The sequence below is a fragment of the Taudactylus pleione genome, unplaced genomic scaffold (assembly GCF_031769625.1).
Source record: "Taudactylus pleione unplaced genomic scaffold, aTauple2 ptg000053l, whole genome shotgun sequence".
Classification (NCBI taxonomy): domain Eukaryota; kingdom Metazoa; phylum Chordata; class Amphibia; order Anura; family Myobatrachidae; genus Taudactylus; species Taudactylus pleione.
Genome location: NW_028284455.1, coordinates 41,540,870 through 41,556,966, shown reverse-complemented (window position 1 = coordinate 41,556,966; position 16,097 = coordinate 41,540,870). Strand labels below are relative to the sequence as shown.

The 16,097-nt window shown below is 43.4% G+C and overlaps 1 protein-coding gene across 1 annotated transcript in view; it reads left to right on the top strand.

The window, feature by feature from the left end:
• LOC148535402 (transmembrane channel-like protein 2) overlaps nt 1-16,097 on the top strand; it is a 155,272-nt gene that overhangs the window by 64,468 nt on the left and 74,707 nt on the right. Inside the window, exons 8-9 of the mRNA XM_088462677.1 lie at nt 2,418-2,516; nt 2,890-3,032. Of these exons, the coding sequence (XP_088318803.1) occupies nt 2,418-2,516; nt 2,890-3,032 (242 nt within the window). The remainder of the gene's footprint in view (nt 1-2,417; nt 2,517-2,889; nt 3,033-16,097) is intronic.

Here is a 16,097-nt window from a genome sequence, read left to right as displayed (position 1 = left end):
TGTTTAGACATCTATCATTGGTCAAACATGCTGGTCAACCTGACGATAACGTCAGGTTCAGCATGTTTGCAGATGATTGATGTGCCTACACTGAATGACTGCTTGTTCAGTGCAAGCTCATCACAGACTGACAAACGACTGCATGATTACAATGTCGTAATCGTGCAGTCTTTTGCCTGTCTTCTAGTGGATAGGCACCTTACGACTCATGGCTGACCTATTTTTCCTGTTGCATTTCTTGCTCTGGACAGGATTCACATTCATTTGCTTGCACTCAAATGCCTTGTGGCCTATCTTGCGACAATTATAGCATTTTAATTTAAACTTTTACACTTTTTTACTTTTTGTATGCAATGTAGTAGTCTCAGCACTTGACTTAGGTGGAACTGTAATAACTTTGCTCAAAATGCGAGTGCTCACTCTGCATGAGAGTGGCCGCATCTATTTTTTGGCCTGGCCTCCTGGGCACTCGCTAGGCTGTGGGTGACCACCCACAGCTTTAGTGAGCGGCCAGGTTGATGGTCATGATGGTTGTGACCATCGCGGCTTACAACGAGACCCTTGTGGTAGGGTCTCATCTGCCGCAAGCCCCAGTGAGCTTTCGACTCTAGTAAACATACATACTGGAATAAAACATACTGGAATAAAATAGAATATAAATTAATTTTAATAATAAAGTGCAAGATCATCTAGCTTGTATTATTATTACTACTGAGTTTCCCTAAAGTGCACAGTTCTCCTTCCAGGGGCATATCTATAATGGATGCAGAGTGTGCCCTGCACCCATATATTCTTATACTTACCTATCGGGCCGGTGCTACAGAGCAGCAAAAATTACCGCGCAGAACATTTTCCCGGAGACCCACACATGTATAGTAGATTCTGACACTAAGCCAGAATCTACTGCACTGCTGCACCTCCAGAGAGATGAGGGGGCCCATACTGCGTCTGCACACGTGCCCCCTCCTCTCTTAAAATGCCCCTGACTCCTTCATATACTTTAAATGGCCAAGAGAGGGACTCTTTGATCTAATGTAAAAGCTTGCATTTAAGCATATAGATAACTTCACAACCTTCTTACTTCAAAGAACAAATTAATATAAATGTATTATTTTTGTTCTCCTTTGACGTAGTAAAACATTGAAATTATGACTTTTTCAATAGCAGTCTATCATATTATTTAGGTGATCCTTTTCAGTGTAGTCAAACAAATAAACTGCAAGAAAAATACAGGGAAGTGCAGAAAAAGTACAAAAAACTGTAAAAAAAAATGCTGATAAGTGAGTGTGCCACTGCACAGACTCCATTTTGTTCCTCCAGGAAAGCTTCATTCCCTTTTCCAAGATGGCCTCTGAAGTTACTACTAAGCATTTGTGAGGCCATCTTGTCTTTAATGTGAGAGAGTGACACAGTGGTAGATGGATATCTCTGAGAGACTTGGTGTATTAACTGCTGTTCTAGCATCCTGAACCACCACCAACATGCTATATACAGTCACCAGCTAGTGAACTGTATCACATCTTACTTTGATCAAGCTTTGCTCCATCATAACAAGTGTATCACAATGAGTACAGGTGTACATCACATATCTTTGATTAAACCATACTACTGGGGTGTCTGTAGTGATAAGGCATTCTGCTGGTATGCACATAACTCTGCCACACCACCGCACCTGTATGCACATATTTCCAACAGGTTATGTGCCCAGGCACACATGTATGAAGCATACAGGCACCAAGCTACTAAGATGCCCATAGCAGAGCACAGGTGTCATCTTTGGGCCTGATTCAGGGATGGATGCAATACCAATATTTATGCAGATTGAGCAATTGTTCACCATTGCACATGCATGTAATTGCAAATTCACTCACAGAGAGGATTAATTTGCAAAGTGAGTGACAGGTATTCAGCATTTGGGGGAGGTAATGGGGAGTGGTTAGAAAACTGCAGGCATGTCGAACCATTGTACTTGTAGTGCATGCATAATTTAGCTACTGAATCCTTGCTCGCAGCAGGAGAACCTGCCTGGAGTCTGCATCATGTTAGACTTACTCAGAAGGCTGATGGCCACCTCATCTGCATTCGATGTTTATGGTTTTGTGTGTGACCAGCAGATGTGAGATGCTTTCATTGAGCATCTCTAAGACCTGGACAGCAATTGCATATTTTCGCAACTGTGATCCATGAGCAGGGTTGGACTGGCCCACAGGGGTACAGGGGAATCCCCCAGTGGGCCCCACTGCCTTTGGGCCCATCCCCTCCTTTAGGGATCAGGTTCAAGACTGTGCACTTGAACTATACATTATACATATGTTACACATTATACTGCAAATGACTATGGTGTATTTTCTACAATGCATTGCTGTTTGTATGTTTTTTTTCACTATGCTGTTTTTTTCACTATTTTTACTCATCAGATTTTAATGGGACTACCGTATGGCAGTTTACCACGAAAGACAGTGCCTAGAAATGAAGAAAGGACTGCCATGGATTTCTCTGTACTTTGGGATTTTGAGGTACTTTGTATTTTTTTTATAATTTTCTATTATTTAGAGATCTTTTGTATAATAGTCTGGCAAAAGTACATTTTCTGGAGTGTTTTAATAATCATTAGAGCACTTCTCTACAACGTGGTAGAAAAACAATTACATTACTATTGTACAGTCTAAGCAATAACACCTAAAGTAACTGATGTTGTGAATTAACTTGTCAAGTTAATTACATCACTAAACTCCTCTCTGGAGGCTCTGTAATCTTCTCTGCTAAGTACATCACAAAACTATAATTTCTTCAGTTTAGAGTGAGATCTTTGGAATGTAATAAAAGGTAAGAAACATGATAATTATAGAAATTTGTGATCACTCATTTATTCTTACTTTCCATTGCCAGGGATATGCCAAATATTCTGTTCTGTTCTATGGTTTCTACAATAACCAACGCACAATTGGCTGGTTAAAATTCAGACTGCCGCTGTCCTACTTCTTGGTTGGGGTTGGTGTTTTTGGATACAGCCTCATGGTTGTTATCAGAACGTAAGTACTTTATAAGTGATGTATCTTAAAAATTAGTGTACTGTGCAGATGTATGCAAATAATGCTGCCTGCACTAATAGAATAAATTGTAAGTTTGAGAGTAGAACATCTTGCACCAGTTGTAGAAGACATGTTAAATTTTCAGATTACTGTGCCCACAAACTTTGCCAGTCACTCAGGGTGTATCCAGGGGTGGATCCAGACTGTTTTTTTAGGGGGGGGGGGGAATTTAATGATTAATTATGACTCCTCCTCTTTCCTGTATTGGCACCTCCCTTTCTGGTACCAAAGCCTCCCCTTTACAGGTTTTTTTTGTGGCCACATTGATTAATTCAATGTATATATTTATGAATTCACTATGTGTGAATACACAGTTTTATCACCAGCAGCCATCTCCCTGCACCCCCTCCCCCAGCCATCTCCCTGCAACCCCCCTTTCTGTCATAGAGCAGAAACCATCCTCCCAATTGTGCAGGGGCAGAAGCAGCCATCTCCCTGCTCCCCACTCACCCAGGCATCTCTCTGCTTCCCACTCCCCCAGCCATCTCCCTGATCTCCCCTTTTACAGCCATCTTCCTGCTTCCTCTGCCCCAGGGCAGCAGGAGCCATACCCCCTCCCCTCGGTGTGGGGGCCATATAGCAGTGGTGTAGGATGGATACTGTAATGTCTCCCTGCACAGTGTCAGTAGCGCCACTGTGAAGGGGTGACAGTCTACTCGTAGGTCAGTTCAGCAGGAGCAGCAGGGTGCGGGGAGCTGGCTATGCAACTCTCCCTCCTCAGCATAGGCGAAGCTAGAAATTTGGTAATGGGTGGTCCCAGTTCCAACCCATTACCACAAGGGCGCGTGTTGTTGTGACATCCCCAATTTGCCACTCTTGAGGGCAGAGAAACTTTGCTGGAGTTACAAAGAGGCTGAAGGCAGAGCATTTAAGGTGAAGTTACGAGGAGGGTGAGGGTAGGGACACTTATAGGGAGTTACAGGAAGGGTGAGTGCAGAAACACTGAGGTGAAGTTACAGGGAGGGTGAGGATAGTGGCACTGTGGGAGAGTTACAGTGACACTGAGGGGGAGTTACAGGAAAGGTTAAGGCACAGACATTGAGGTGAAGTTACTGTTCTTTTTACATCTGCCAATAAAAGAATGGTGTAGAAAAAAATAAGATGCCGCATTTGAGCAATATATTCCTACAAAAGATGCCCCTTTTAGGCCTTTTATGAGAGAAAATTAGTAATAATGATTAAAAATAGAGGTTAACGCCAAAACATGCATTTCACCCCACCTCCCCTGCAAGCTGCTACCCAGAATAATAATAAATACCTTGCCTGGCTCACGGAGAAAATCAAAGCATTATATTGCTTTTTGTTTTTAAAAACTCTCTTTCCCCTTCTCCAAACACACAGACAGGCTGGGCGGCTCACGTTGGTAGTCTGTCAGCAACAGTGAGCTGCGGTGTCCTCCTTCTCCGGGTGCAGTGAGCTCACAGCACAGCACCTTAGCTCTTCACTGACAAATGAGCATGCACGGCCTGGCGTCATGACGTCACCACTCGCTCGTGCACCAGCAAGATGGATCCGATAGGTGCCTGTGTTCAGGAGAGGCGGAGATGCGGTACTTGATGGTCCTCTTGGTCATGTGCTGGCTATGTACTAGATGCTATCTATGTGGAGGGGACTGAGCATTCCTGAATGGGTCATCGTGAGCCCATTAATTATATTAAAAAAATTCTAATTGGCTGCGGATGCTAAATGGTGGTCTGGTCACAGCACAGGCTGAACACAGCTGTTTAGGCTCAGAGCAAACAGTGGGGGGAAAAGTCTTGCACAGCCTTGAGGGCTGGAGTATCTTGGCTAGATGTGGCCGTATAGTGGTGGTGTGGCCTTTGGGCCAGTAGCAGTCACTGGGCTGGTTGAGGCCTGTGGGCCAATGAGTGGTGATGCAATGGCTGGTCGCAGCCTCTGGGCTGGTTGAAGCCTGATGGTCAATAAGTTGTGGTGTGGCCTTTAGGCCAGTAGCAGCCACAGGACTGTTGAAGCCTGTAGGCAAATGAGTTGAGGTGCGACCTTTGGGCCGGTAGCAGCCTCTGAGCTGGTTCAGGCCTGAGGGCCAATAAGCTGTGGTGCGGTCTTTGGGCCAGTAGCAGCTTCTGGGCTGGTTGCTGCCTTGAGCGCAGAATGACTTGGCAAGAGGACGCTGAGGTGCGCACAGTGTCGCTGGGATGACACCAGCAGAAGGATGCAGAGTTGCGTGCAGAGGATGCTAAGGTGCAATTAGTACCGCCGCGATGACACCAGCAGTTGTACACAGGGTGCGTACACATAATACATTAAAGGAAAAAATAATCGGCTGCGCTTATCAATAACAACTAGAAAGTTTATTCCATATAAAATTATTCACAGTATGTAAAACCATATAGGCAATAAAATCTCACCAATAAATAAAGGGAAATTTTGTACACAAATAATTATCCAATTCAATATAATATAATCAAATAAAAATAATAAATTGTTCATAATAATATCTGATATAAATAAAAATAAAAACGGAAATATAAATTAAAAAGTCAATTGATTGTGTATATATCGGCAGATTTTGATACATTTTTATCTATTTGGAGACAATACACAGCGATTGTGCTTGTTGGCAGTGTGAGATAACCAAACAGCCTTAGGAGGATATTTTGCTATGCCGGCATTAATTTCAAAAGATAGTCTGTGGAAGTAGGAGTGAGCTCACCCGTTTGAAGTGTTAGGCTGCAGCGTCTATAGGATATCCTGGCGTGTTGTCCCATATGCATACAAAAGGATGAAAATGGGTACACCCGTGTACTCAGGCAGTAGGAAGTTGTGCCCTCATTCAATGTGCAGTCGGCACAGGGAGTGAGTCTTGTGTGTCACCACGCTCAATTGAAACAGAGTCTCGTTGCGGGATATCCCGTGGGCAGACACACATGATCAATAGTTTAGTAGCTCTGCCTCGATCCGTGTCACAGTTGTTAAAAGCACTAGACGGCTCTGCCTGGATCCTTGTGCCACTTGATATGCAAAGTGGTCTGTGTTCGAGCTGCGCGGGCCGCTTGACTGAAAATGTATTCCGGTCTCCACAAAGGGACTTGCTGTGTCAGGTGTGCAGACAAATTTCAGCAGGAGAAGGGATCTCTCCAGAGAGATGTAGGTCGGCTCAGATTACTTGCTACTGTGCATGCACAAAAAGTCCTGTAAACCCCTACGGTGCATGCGTACCACTGAGGTTATGCAGAGACTGTTGCTGCATATGGAATCACTCCTATTTAAATTGGCAGCCGAAAACCGTGAGTGTTCTTTGGTGGTGTCTAGAAAGTTGGCTAAAGTGAATGCAAAAAAAGGCCATTTCATGGGCGTGTTATGGGAGTGTCACGGGCATGTCATTGTACATGGCTGTGTTCACAAATGCAGATCCACAACCAGGCCATATTTAGAAAATTTTAAGAAGCAGACATTGCACCAGCCATAGGGCATTGCAAGTGTCGATGGTGGGGTGTTTACAACCACTGGTGGAGTTGTACTGTCCACAAGCATTGAAAGTGGACGTCTCAGAGCCTGCACAGTCTGTCATACTCTATTGCACAAGGGGAGGGCTGAAACTAGCATTTACATATTATCCCTGGAAAAAATTGCAGCCATGCAGACATTAGCGGCTATCTCTGAATCAGGCCCTGAATTTTCAGAAAAATAAAAAAATTAATTTGCTTACTTTCTCCAAAAACATTAAAAATGACCAAAAATGGCCAAAAATTTGAGTATTTTTGAAATTGTAAGAAAGTGATTTAAAGGCAAATGTGTGTATTTTGTCTATTCTTATTCAAGACCACCAAGAAATACTTTGTGGTTCTTGCTTCTGCATTTAGCCACCTTTCAAAAAAAGCTAAAAGCCAAATTCTACACATAGGGGGCTGGTTCTGAGTTGAGAACATATAAAAAAGAGCAAGTGACTTCAGTACTGATTCAGAAGTGCATGCTATTGCAGCTAGTGATAATATGCAAATATTAGTTTCAGCTCTCCCCTTGTGTACTATCGTGCGTCGGATGAATGTGCAAGCCCTGAGATGCCCACTTTAAATGCCCATGGATGCTGCAGCATCTAGGAATAAGATCCTAGATTCCAAAGTATCTTGAGGAGTTGTTTCAAGATCTTTATGTGACTCAATTACGCTTCAACCAACCTGAAATTGCATTAGTAATTCAAACTAATTCAATCAGTGTTTCTAATGGTGCATACACAAGGTCAGATCAGGCAACGATAAAGATATCGTTATCTGATCGTCATGCATGTGCTGGATGATCGTTATCGAACATCCAGCACAGCACAGCACCAACGACTAAACGACCCATTATCAACGATCTCTGGTAACCTGGTCGATATCGACCAGGTTTAACTGCATGCACGGGCGATGGTCGTCATCGTTATCGACCATCCATGCCTGCGCATCGTCCGTCATTGGTCTAACGATAAACAATATCTTTATCATTTATATCTTCCTGCTAAATCTGACTATGTGTATGCACCATAATAACACAGATAACTCAGACAACTGTATTACAGACCAATCTGTAAGAATTTAGAAAAAAAATTAAGCACATTTATAATAATAATAATAATTATTATTATTATTAATGTAGAAAGTGTGAAAATATTCTTCAATGCTGTGCAGTAGCGAGATTCAGCAAACATATAAGAACTTGATTAAAAGGTTTTGCCGACCCTATTCAAGTTTTAAGATCACCCACCAAACCTGCAATTTTTTTTATGATTAACTAGATAATCATCTATCTCTCTGATGACAGGTTAACTTTTGATTAAAAACAATAAAAAAATAAAAGGCAGCATTGTATGTTTTGAAAAATGGATTTCCCACATATAAATATAAACATAACTGGACCATTTATTAAATACAAATGTCCCCACTACTGAAAAATATAAAGGGCCTGATGGAGCGTTGACTGGAAATCTGGCATGGCTTTTTGTTTCTACTAGTCGTCGTCCTCATCATCGTCATCATCATCAGTTCACCAGGCCTATACTATACCTAAAAAAAGGATTATTTAGGCTTATGTCCAACTGAATAGACAACATATCCATCAATATACCCTCACTGAACTTTGAATGGCTAGAAACAGCCCAGAGCCAGCCCTAGGCATAAGCAGAATAAGCAAATGCCTACAGCATCATCTTTGCAGGGTGGGGCACCACTGAGGCTGGATATAATGATCTAATTATCAATTTCAGCTGGGCGGACCAGCAACCAGCACATGCAGCAGTGATGGATCCGATCTGCGATGCTGGAAGCATAGGTTCTTATTCCCTCTCCCCCCCTGCAGCTTCTGATTAGATCATTCTGACAGATGCTGCAAGTGGGGGACAGAGAAACTATGACCCTGCGCTCCCTGTATCGCTCTGCTTTCTGTCTGTCAATGAGTGAGTCAGAGGCTAGAGCAACGTCAGTGTCGTGTCATCACGTCTGAATGTCTGATCTCCCAGTCAGAATGAGTGCCGCAGCTTCAAAGAACGCAGAGCTGGCAGAAGAAAGAGTGAATGAAAATTGAAAAGAAAAGAGCTTGAGCAAGAAGACCGAGAAGTAAAGCAAAGAGCTAGACCATTAAAACTTGCATGCAGAGTGTCTCCCACTGATCAGCCTGAGAGCCACACAGCTGAAAGCCCTAATTAGCCTCCTGTGAGGCTAAAAGCTCCAAAACCTGAATTGGGCTTAATGAATGGAGCCCGTCCTCTCTCTCCATTCATAAACCCCAGGAACCCTTTTCCAGCTTTGTCCAAAAAGCCCGCAAAGCTGTTAACATCAACACAGACAATTTACTGGGGTTTTTAGAACACATAAGTTAGGAACCTAGGAGAAATGTATTGGCCTTCCACCATTATACCAATGACCTTGGCACAAATATATATATATAGTCCTACAAATGAATATAAAGGCAGCGTTGCAATCACCCTAACATGAAAGCAATTAAAATCTTGAAAGTTCTGAAGTCATGTGAAGCCATCAATAGCAAAATCTTTATTATATGAGTATTTATAATATATGTCCCTCTTTTGATGGTTGCACTTACTTGATAACTATATACTGTATAGGATATTTCATAAAACTTTCCCTTTGTTGTGGTGCTTCCAATAAGTGGTGTATTGGCGGAATACACTGTAATCTACACCAAGTGCCCCATGAATTGTCCAAATAAAGAAACTGAAAATCTTTTTGACTCCATCTTGTATATAAATGTTCCCAAGTGTCCGTTTTCAAATCACAGTAACTAAATTGGAGCTTAGAGACATATATGTCCATTAGCTTTATAAACTTTGCAGTGAACAGTATATGATATCTAATTATCACATTAAGCACTCTGTGTAGTTTTATCAATCAAGAGTATATTTGTAAATTGTTTGTTATTATAGATTTGTTTTTCTTTTGCATACTTCTGTCATTTGTGAACTATTAAATATTATTATCCAATACGGACCCAGAGGTTTCTGTTGATTGTGCTTTCTTCATACAGTCTACCATCACAGAGACCTAGGTATCTGTTCACTGGGACACAGGCCACTCTCAGTTTCATTGGAAAACACTCATAATCAAGAAGAAATCAAACAAGATTTTCCATCTATTAATTAGGACTTGTATTGACTATTGAACAATTCATGGGGCATTTGGTATAGATTAGACTGATTAGATCTACAGGAATATATAATTGCATTGAATAGACACTAAACCGATGGCAAATACAGGATTTTGAAAGGGGGATGTTCAAATACTTGGTTACGATTGCATGTGGGTAATTCTCATCTACCTATGTCCTGTTTTTTCCACCATCCCAATGTACCCCTATTTCCCACCCATCTCCCCTCTAATCTATTATATTGCATCCACCCCCATCTCTTTATCCTGATATCTTTTTTCACATAACTTGTCCCTAATTCCCCTATCCTGACTTTCCCCTCTGCATGTAATATTCATCACACCCTGTCATGCCACCCTCTATCCTGACATTTTCCTCTCCATTTGATATTTATCACACCCTGTTTATCATGTGCTCCTCTATCCTGTCCTCTTACCTCTCCCTATGTCCTTTACAAGAGCCCACATCACAACACTTATCCAGCCTCCCTCCGGGAAACACACAGACACAAATACAGACACATACATAGATAGCTATGCTCTGCAGCTCCCCGTAGATTCAACCAACTTCTTAGTCATGTGAATATGAAGAGATAGGTAGCTGCAGCCATCCGTCTGCAGAAAAAATATATCTGTCAGCTGCAGTGATAGATCAGCAGCCAGGGGGCGTTTTTAAGTACTCAGAACCCCCCTGCATGCGCGTCAGCTGGACCCATACACAGAACTGCACTACTTACTCACAAACCTCTCTATTTTTTTTTTTAGTTTTACATACCGTATATACTCGAGTATAAGTCGACCCGAATATAAGCTGAGGTACCGAATTTTACCACAAAAAACTGGGAAAACTTATTGACTCGAGTATAAGCCTAGGGTGGGAAATGCAGCAGCTGCTGGTAGTAATCCCTCCCCTGGTAGAGCCCCAGTAGTAATATTCCCCCTCTGGTAGTGCCCCCAGTAGTAATACTCCCCTGGTAGTGCCCCCAGTAGTAATACCCCCCCCGGTAGTGCCCCCAGTAGCAATATCCCTCCCTGGTAGTGCCCCCAGTTTTAATCCCCCCTGGTACTGTCCCAGTAGTTTTACCCCCCTGGTAGTGCCCCCAGTAGTAATATCCCCCCCTAGTAGTGCCCCCAGTATTAATCCCCCCCTGGTACTGCCCCAGTAGTAATCCCCCCCTGGTACTGCCCCCAGTAGTAATACCCCCTGGTACTGCCCAGAGTAGTAATAACCCCCCTGGTAGTGTCCCCAGTAGTAGTCCCCCCCTGGTAGTGCCCACAGTAGTAATCCCCCCCTGGTACTGCCCCCAGTAGAGAGATGTAATATAATTTAAAAAAAAACACTTACCTGAAACCCCGCTCCTGGTCCCAACGCTGCTACTGGATCCTCTGGCCGCTTTGCATTATGGGAGAGATGTCATCATGATGACATCTCTCCCATTACCCACTGCGGGAGCCGGAAGATGGCTCCCGCAGTGGGAGCAGCAGCAGCCAATGAGAGTCTGACAGACTCTCATCGACTGTTGATTACAACAAACACACAGCTGCCGGCTCTGGCGGCTGTGTGTTTGGCAGTGTGTAGTGCTGACCGAACTCCGTCCGGTCAGCTCTACACACGCGGTGCAGCCGTGTCACAGAGACACAGTCTGCACCGCGGCCCGCATGGTACGCTACTCAGCTGTGTACCATGCGGGCATCACTCGAGTATAAGCCGAGGGGGTGCTTTTTCAGCACAAAAAATGTGCTGAAAAACTCGGCTTATACTTGAGTATATACGGTAATTGATCTGTATGTCTACACATTATCTGCTAGTAGACACCAGCCAAAATCTTGCATAGGACACCAAATTGGTTAAGCCTGGCTCTGGTTATACCTCTTCAATTGTAAGTGGGATGCGATTGACATGAATATGACTTAACATCACTGAGAGTTGTGTGCAGGGACATAACTAGAACAAGAACTTTGTGGGCCCAAAACCAACATTGTTAAGGAACCCTCACCCAAATGCTTCTAGAGAGACACCTCTCTTTGCAGTGTCCTTTTTATGCCCTGATCTGATGCCCTAGTTCATATTATGTCTCATAGTAGTGCTCCCAATTCATATTCCCAGTCTTTCCCAGCAGCTTTCAGAGCACCAGAGGTGGTCTGGGACTTGGAAAAATAGCACCCCTGCTCCCACTGCAATTACACTTCTGCTCAGTACCCTGCATCTACAAGGAATATGTTAACAGAGCTTTTAAACTGATTGCGCCAAATGTTGCCATTCTTCAATTTCCAATGCACTGCCTGCAGAGTCTGCTTCCTTTAAACTGATATTTGTTGGTCAACTTACAGTATGTTTTGATGAGATGACCACAAGAGCCTGACAAAATCTTAATTTTTCTGATTTACAATAACTGTCCCTCCCATTATTGATTATGTACCATTCACTAATGTATTCAAGAACTAAGGGCTGATTTAGAGATGTACACAGCGGCTGTGCAAAAATCTGTAAATGTCCAGCCACCAGGAATTGTATTGAGATGCTCTGCAAATCCAAGAGCCTGCACACAAAGATGCAGCTCAGTTAATGAGTAGAGATGAGCCTGAGAACCGGACCCTTCCGAACTTCCAGATCCGAGGCGAGAACCGAGCTAGGCTCGGGTGTTCCTGCTTGACTCAGATCTCAAAACGAGGCAAAATGTCATCCTCTTGCTGTCAGATTCTTGCGGGTTTTGGATTATATAAATTTCCTCACAATTGGTGCCATTTTTACTCTGGCTGTAGAGAGAGAAGCTAGCAGACGTAGTCAGTCACTGTCAGTCACTCAGTGTGTGTGTCCAGTCGGGGTCTTGGCCTGAAGGCTGCTGGTGTGTTGTCCATAAAGGGGCTTAGGCTGCAGTATATAAAGGGGGGCTAACTTCAGTGGGTACTGCAAGTGCTATGTCACTTGTCCTGTCAATTAACTGTGGCTGCTGCTGTGTTTTTGTCCTGCCCATCAGACTAGGGCTGGAGTCCATAAAGGGATGCTGTGTTGTCCAGGGGGGCTGCTCTGTCAATTAGGGGTGCTCTTCCCCAGTTTAAAAAAAATGTGCTTTTTTGTGTGTGTGTTAGCAACTTAGCTGCGTTATTATTGTACGGTGACACTGCCACAGTTTATCATCTACGTATTTGTGACTCTGCAGGTGGTCTGTCCACGCTCATCAGAGGTGCTTTGTTGTCCATCAAAAAGGGGTGCTGTCTGTGTTGTTCATTAAGGGACTGCTGCCTCATTCAGGGGTGCTCTTCCACAGTGTAAAAAAAAATATTGTTCGGTGACACTGCCGGTCAGACCGCAGTGTAAGTTTGTTGATATGGAGGACGATCAAATGAGAGGAGAGCAGGAACCACATACTAGTCTTGAAATAGCTGCCAGCAGTCATGATGATGATGCAAGGCCGTCAACGTCATATATGAAGGCCGATGGCCAAGGGCTTACAACAAAATCAAACAAGCAATGTTTTACAGTGTTAAAGAAAAAAGATTGAAAGCATAGTTAGCTTCAGAGAAACAAAAAATTAGCAATATGCCATTTACTACATGAAGTGGCAAGGAAAGGATAAGGCCTTGGCCTTTATTTATGACTGGTGGCTCTGCATCTTATGATGATGTAAGCCCTTCTCCCTGTAGAAGTGTGAAAAAAATGTAAATCGCTAAGGCACCTGAACCAACTGTGTGCTCAGAAAAGTCACAGATCCCAGAGGAGAGTCCAAGTGTGTCTGCGGTTGCCATGTGTGAACCTGACCTTTCTAATACTGTACTTGAAGAGGATCTTCCTTCCACCATTTGTGTGCCCTCTGCAAATGTGGGGATAAGCAGCACAAGTTAACATGCTGATGTAGAAATTGAGGATGCATTTGTGGAATTGCACCAGGAGTTTGAGGAGGATATTTCTACCGTTGGCGCTAACAAGGATGATGAAGATGTTGATGATGATGAGGATGTTGTTTGTGTAAATCAGGCAACAGTTGTTGCTCATGGTAGGACAAAGGCAAAGCCCATTGTTGTCTTGCCAGGGCAAAAGACTAAAAAATCTACTTCTCATGTGTGGAATTATTTCCACCCAAATCCGGACAATAGTTGTCAAGCCATCTGTAACCTTTGCCAAGCAAGAGTGAGTAGAGGTAAGGACCTTAACCGTCTATGAACCTCCACCCGGTTACGTCACTTGCAGCTCATTCATTAAATTGAAGTGTTTTGCAAATTCATAAACTTGGGCTAAAAATTTCTTAACAATCAGTCCAGTGTCACCTAGCTGCTCCCTCCTCTCTGTTAGATCCAAGCACCTGCAATCTTCACCACCAACACCTGCATCATCATCAACATCCTTAATCATGATCAGAAGGAGTCCTGCATCCAATTTCATAAAAATGACTGACTCCTTTCCTATCCATAATTCCTTAGTAGGATCCTTGAGTGCTACGCCTGTTGCTGCTGCTGCTGTGAGTGGATCTTCATCCCAGAAGGGGACCAGGAAGAAGACTACTTTTAGTAGTTTAAAAAGACAATTGACTGTCAAACAATCCTTTGCAAAGGGGAACAAGTATGACAGCAGACACCCAGTTGCACAGTGGATTACTGACACCATAATAGCTATGCTGGTATTAGATGTGTGTCCAGTATCCGCCATTAATGCAATGGGTTTTAGACAGTTAATTGAGGTCCTGTGTCCCCGCTACCATGTCCCTTCTAGATTCCACTTCACTAGAATAGCAATTCCAAGTCTATACAAGGACATTAAAAAAAACCTTATTAGTGTCCTCCAAAATGCCGTTGTGCCCACTGTCCACTTAACCACATATATGTGGACAAGTGTGACAGGGCAAACTAAAGATTACATGACTGTGACAGCCCACTGGGTAGGTGTATTGCCTCCAACCGTGCAAACAGCGTCACTAGCAGCAGCATCTAACAAATGCCAGCTCATTCCGAGGCAGGCTACTCTGTGTATCACCGGTTTCACTAAGAGGCATACCGCTGGGAACCTCTTAGAAAAACTCAGGGAAATCATTGCAAAATGGCTTACCCCACTTGGGCTCTCCATGTTTTGCTCACACAAGTATTTTGGTGGTGCAACATATTTTTTAAAATGACAGAGGCGTGCAGGAGATGCTCTCAGTGGCCTGAAAGATTTTGGGTGTGCACCTGTACTTTTTGTCCCCTGCATTGTACTACAAGTGTCAGCATGTTCTCACCTCTTAATATGTTTAAAATTAGGGTGTGCAGTCGAAGACCCCTCCCCCTTTCTATCTTTAATATTGAGTCTGTTTCATTTTCCTTGAAATTTTGAAAGTATTAATGTTTAACTATTCAGTATTTGTGATATTTCATTAGAAATGTACTGTCCCCTCAATAATATTCATTATTTACTGGTAAGAAATATTTTATCAGTCTCACTCATTCATTGTTTTGTCATGCATGTTTATTATCATCTATTAGTGTGTTTAAAGATATCAGTCTTATCATTCTGCATATTAATTCCAATTTGTATGACAGGATAACAGTGTTAAACTAGTGTGAAAAAAGCACAGGAAAAGTTGTAAATGGGAAACATGTGTGCCCTAGATTCCTGGTAGGGAAGCCAATCCCAGGATCCCAGACAATTTTGAGTCCCAAAAATACCCATGATTGTAAACATTAAATACTGGGTTTTACAGGCTTCAAAACAAACTGGTCCAGGACAGTGGGATAATACTTACCTTCCTGGTAGCAGTCCTATGAGGCTCTCCCAGCTGTCAATAGAATAGATGGAGGCCCATGATGCAGTTGCTTTCAATCACTGATAGGCTTAGTGAACACTGCGCAGGGACATCATCACTGTGTGGTATGCTCCTAGTCAATCAGTGACTGACAGCAGCTACATCACAGATTACCCCTACTGTATGGTGAACAAGGAGTTGAAGACAATTATCCAGACTATGATCTCTGCTTTCCAAGGTGCCTGGTGTATTGGAGATGTTTATGGATCATTGCATACTGTAAATGTAGCAGGATATGGACAAGTCTGCAAGTAGCACTCAACAGGGTTAGCATGTGCCTAGGAGGAGATGCTGGCTATACTCATGTCTGTCATGACCAGGGCTGCATGTGGCCAGGGTCAGCTAACCTTACTTGTCTGGACACTCTGGCAGGGTCCCTATGGTGGAGGCGTGGGCATCTGGAGATCTGCACTGCATGCCATGGGGTCCTGGAGGCACAGTGTCCTGGATGCTGGTGTGAGTATTGGTCACTGTGGCAGTGCTGGTGCACTACATGGGCATCATCTTGGATTGAATCAGGTGACACACTTTAGCCAATCCGGTCAGAGCATTTTTGGGAGTCCTAGCAACCATGATGCACTTCCTCTGGGTATTTAAGGGCTGAGGTGCAGTCCTTTCTTGCCAGTGCAACG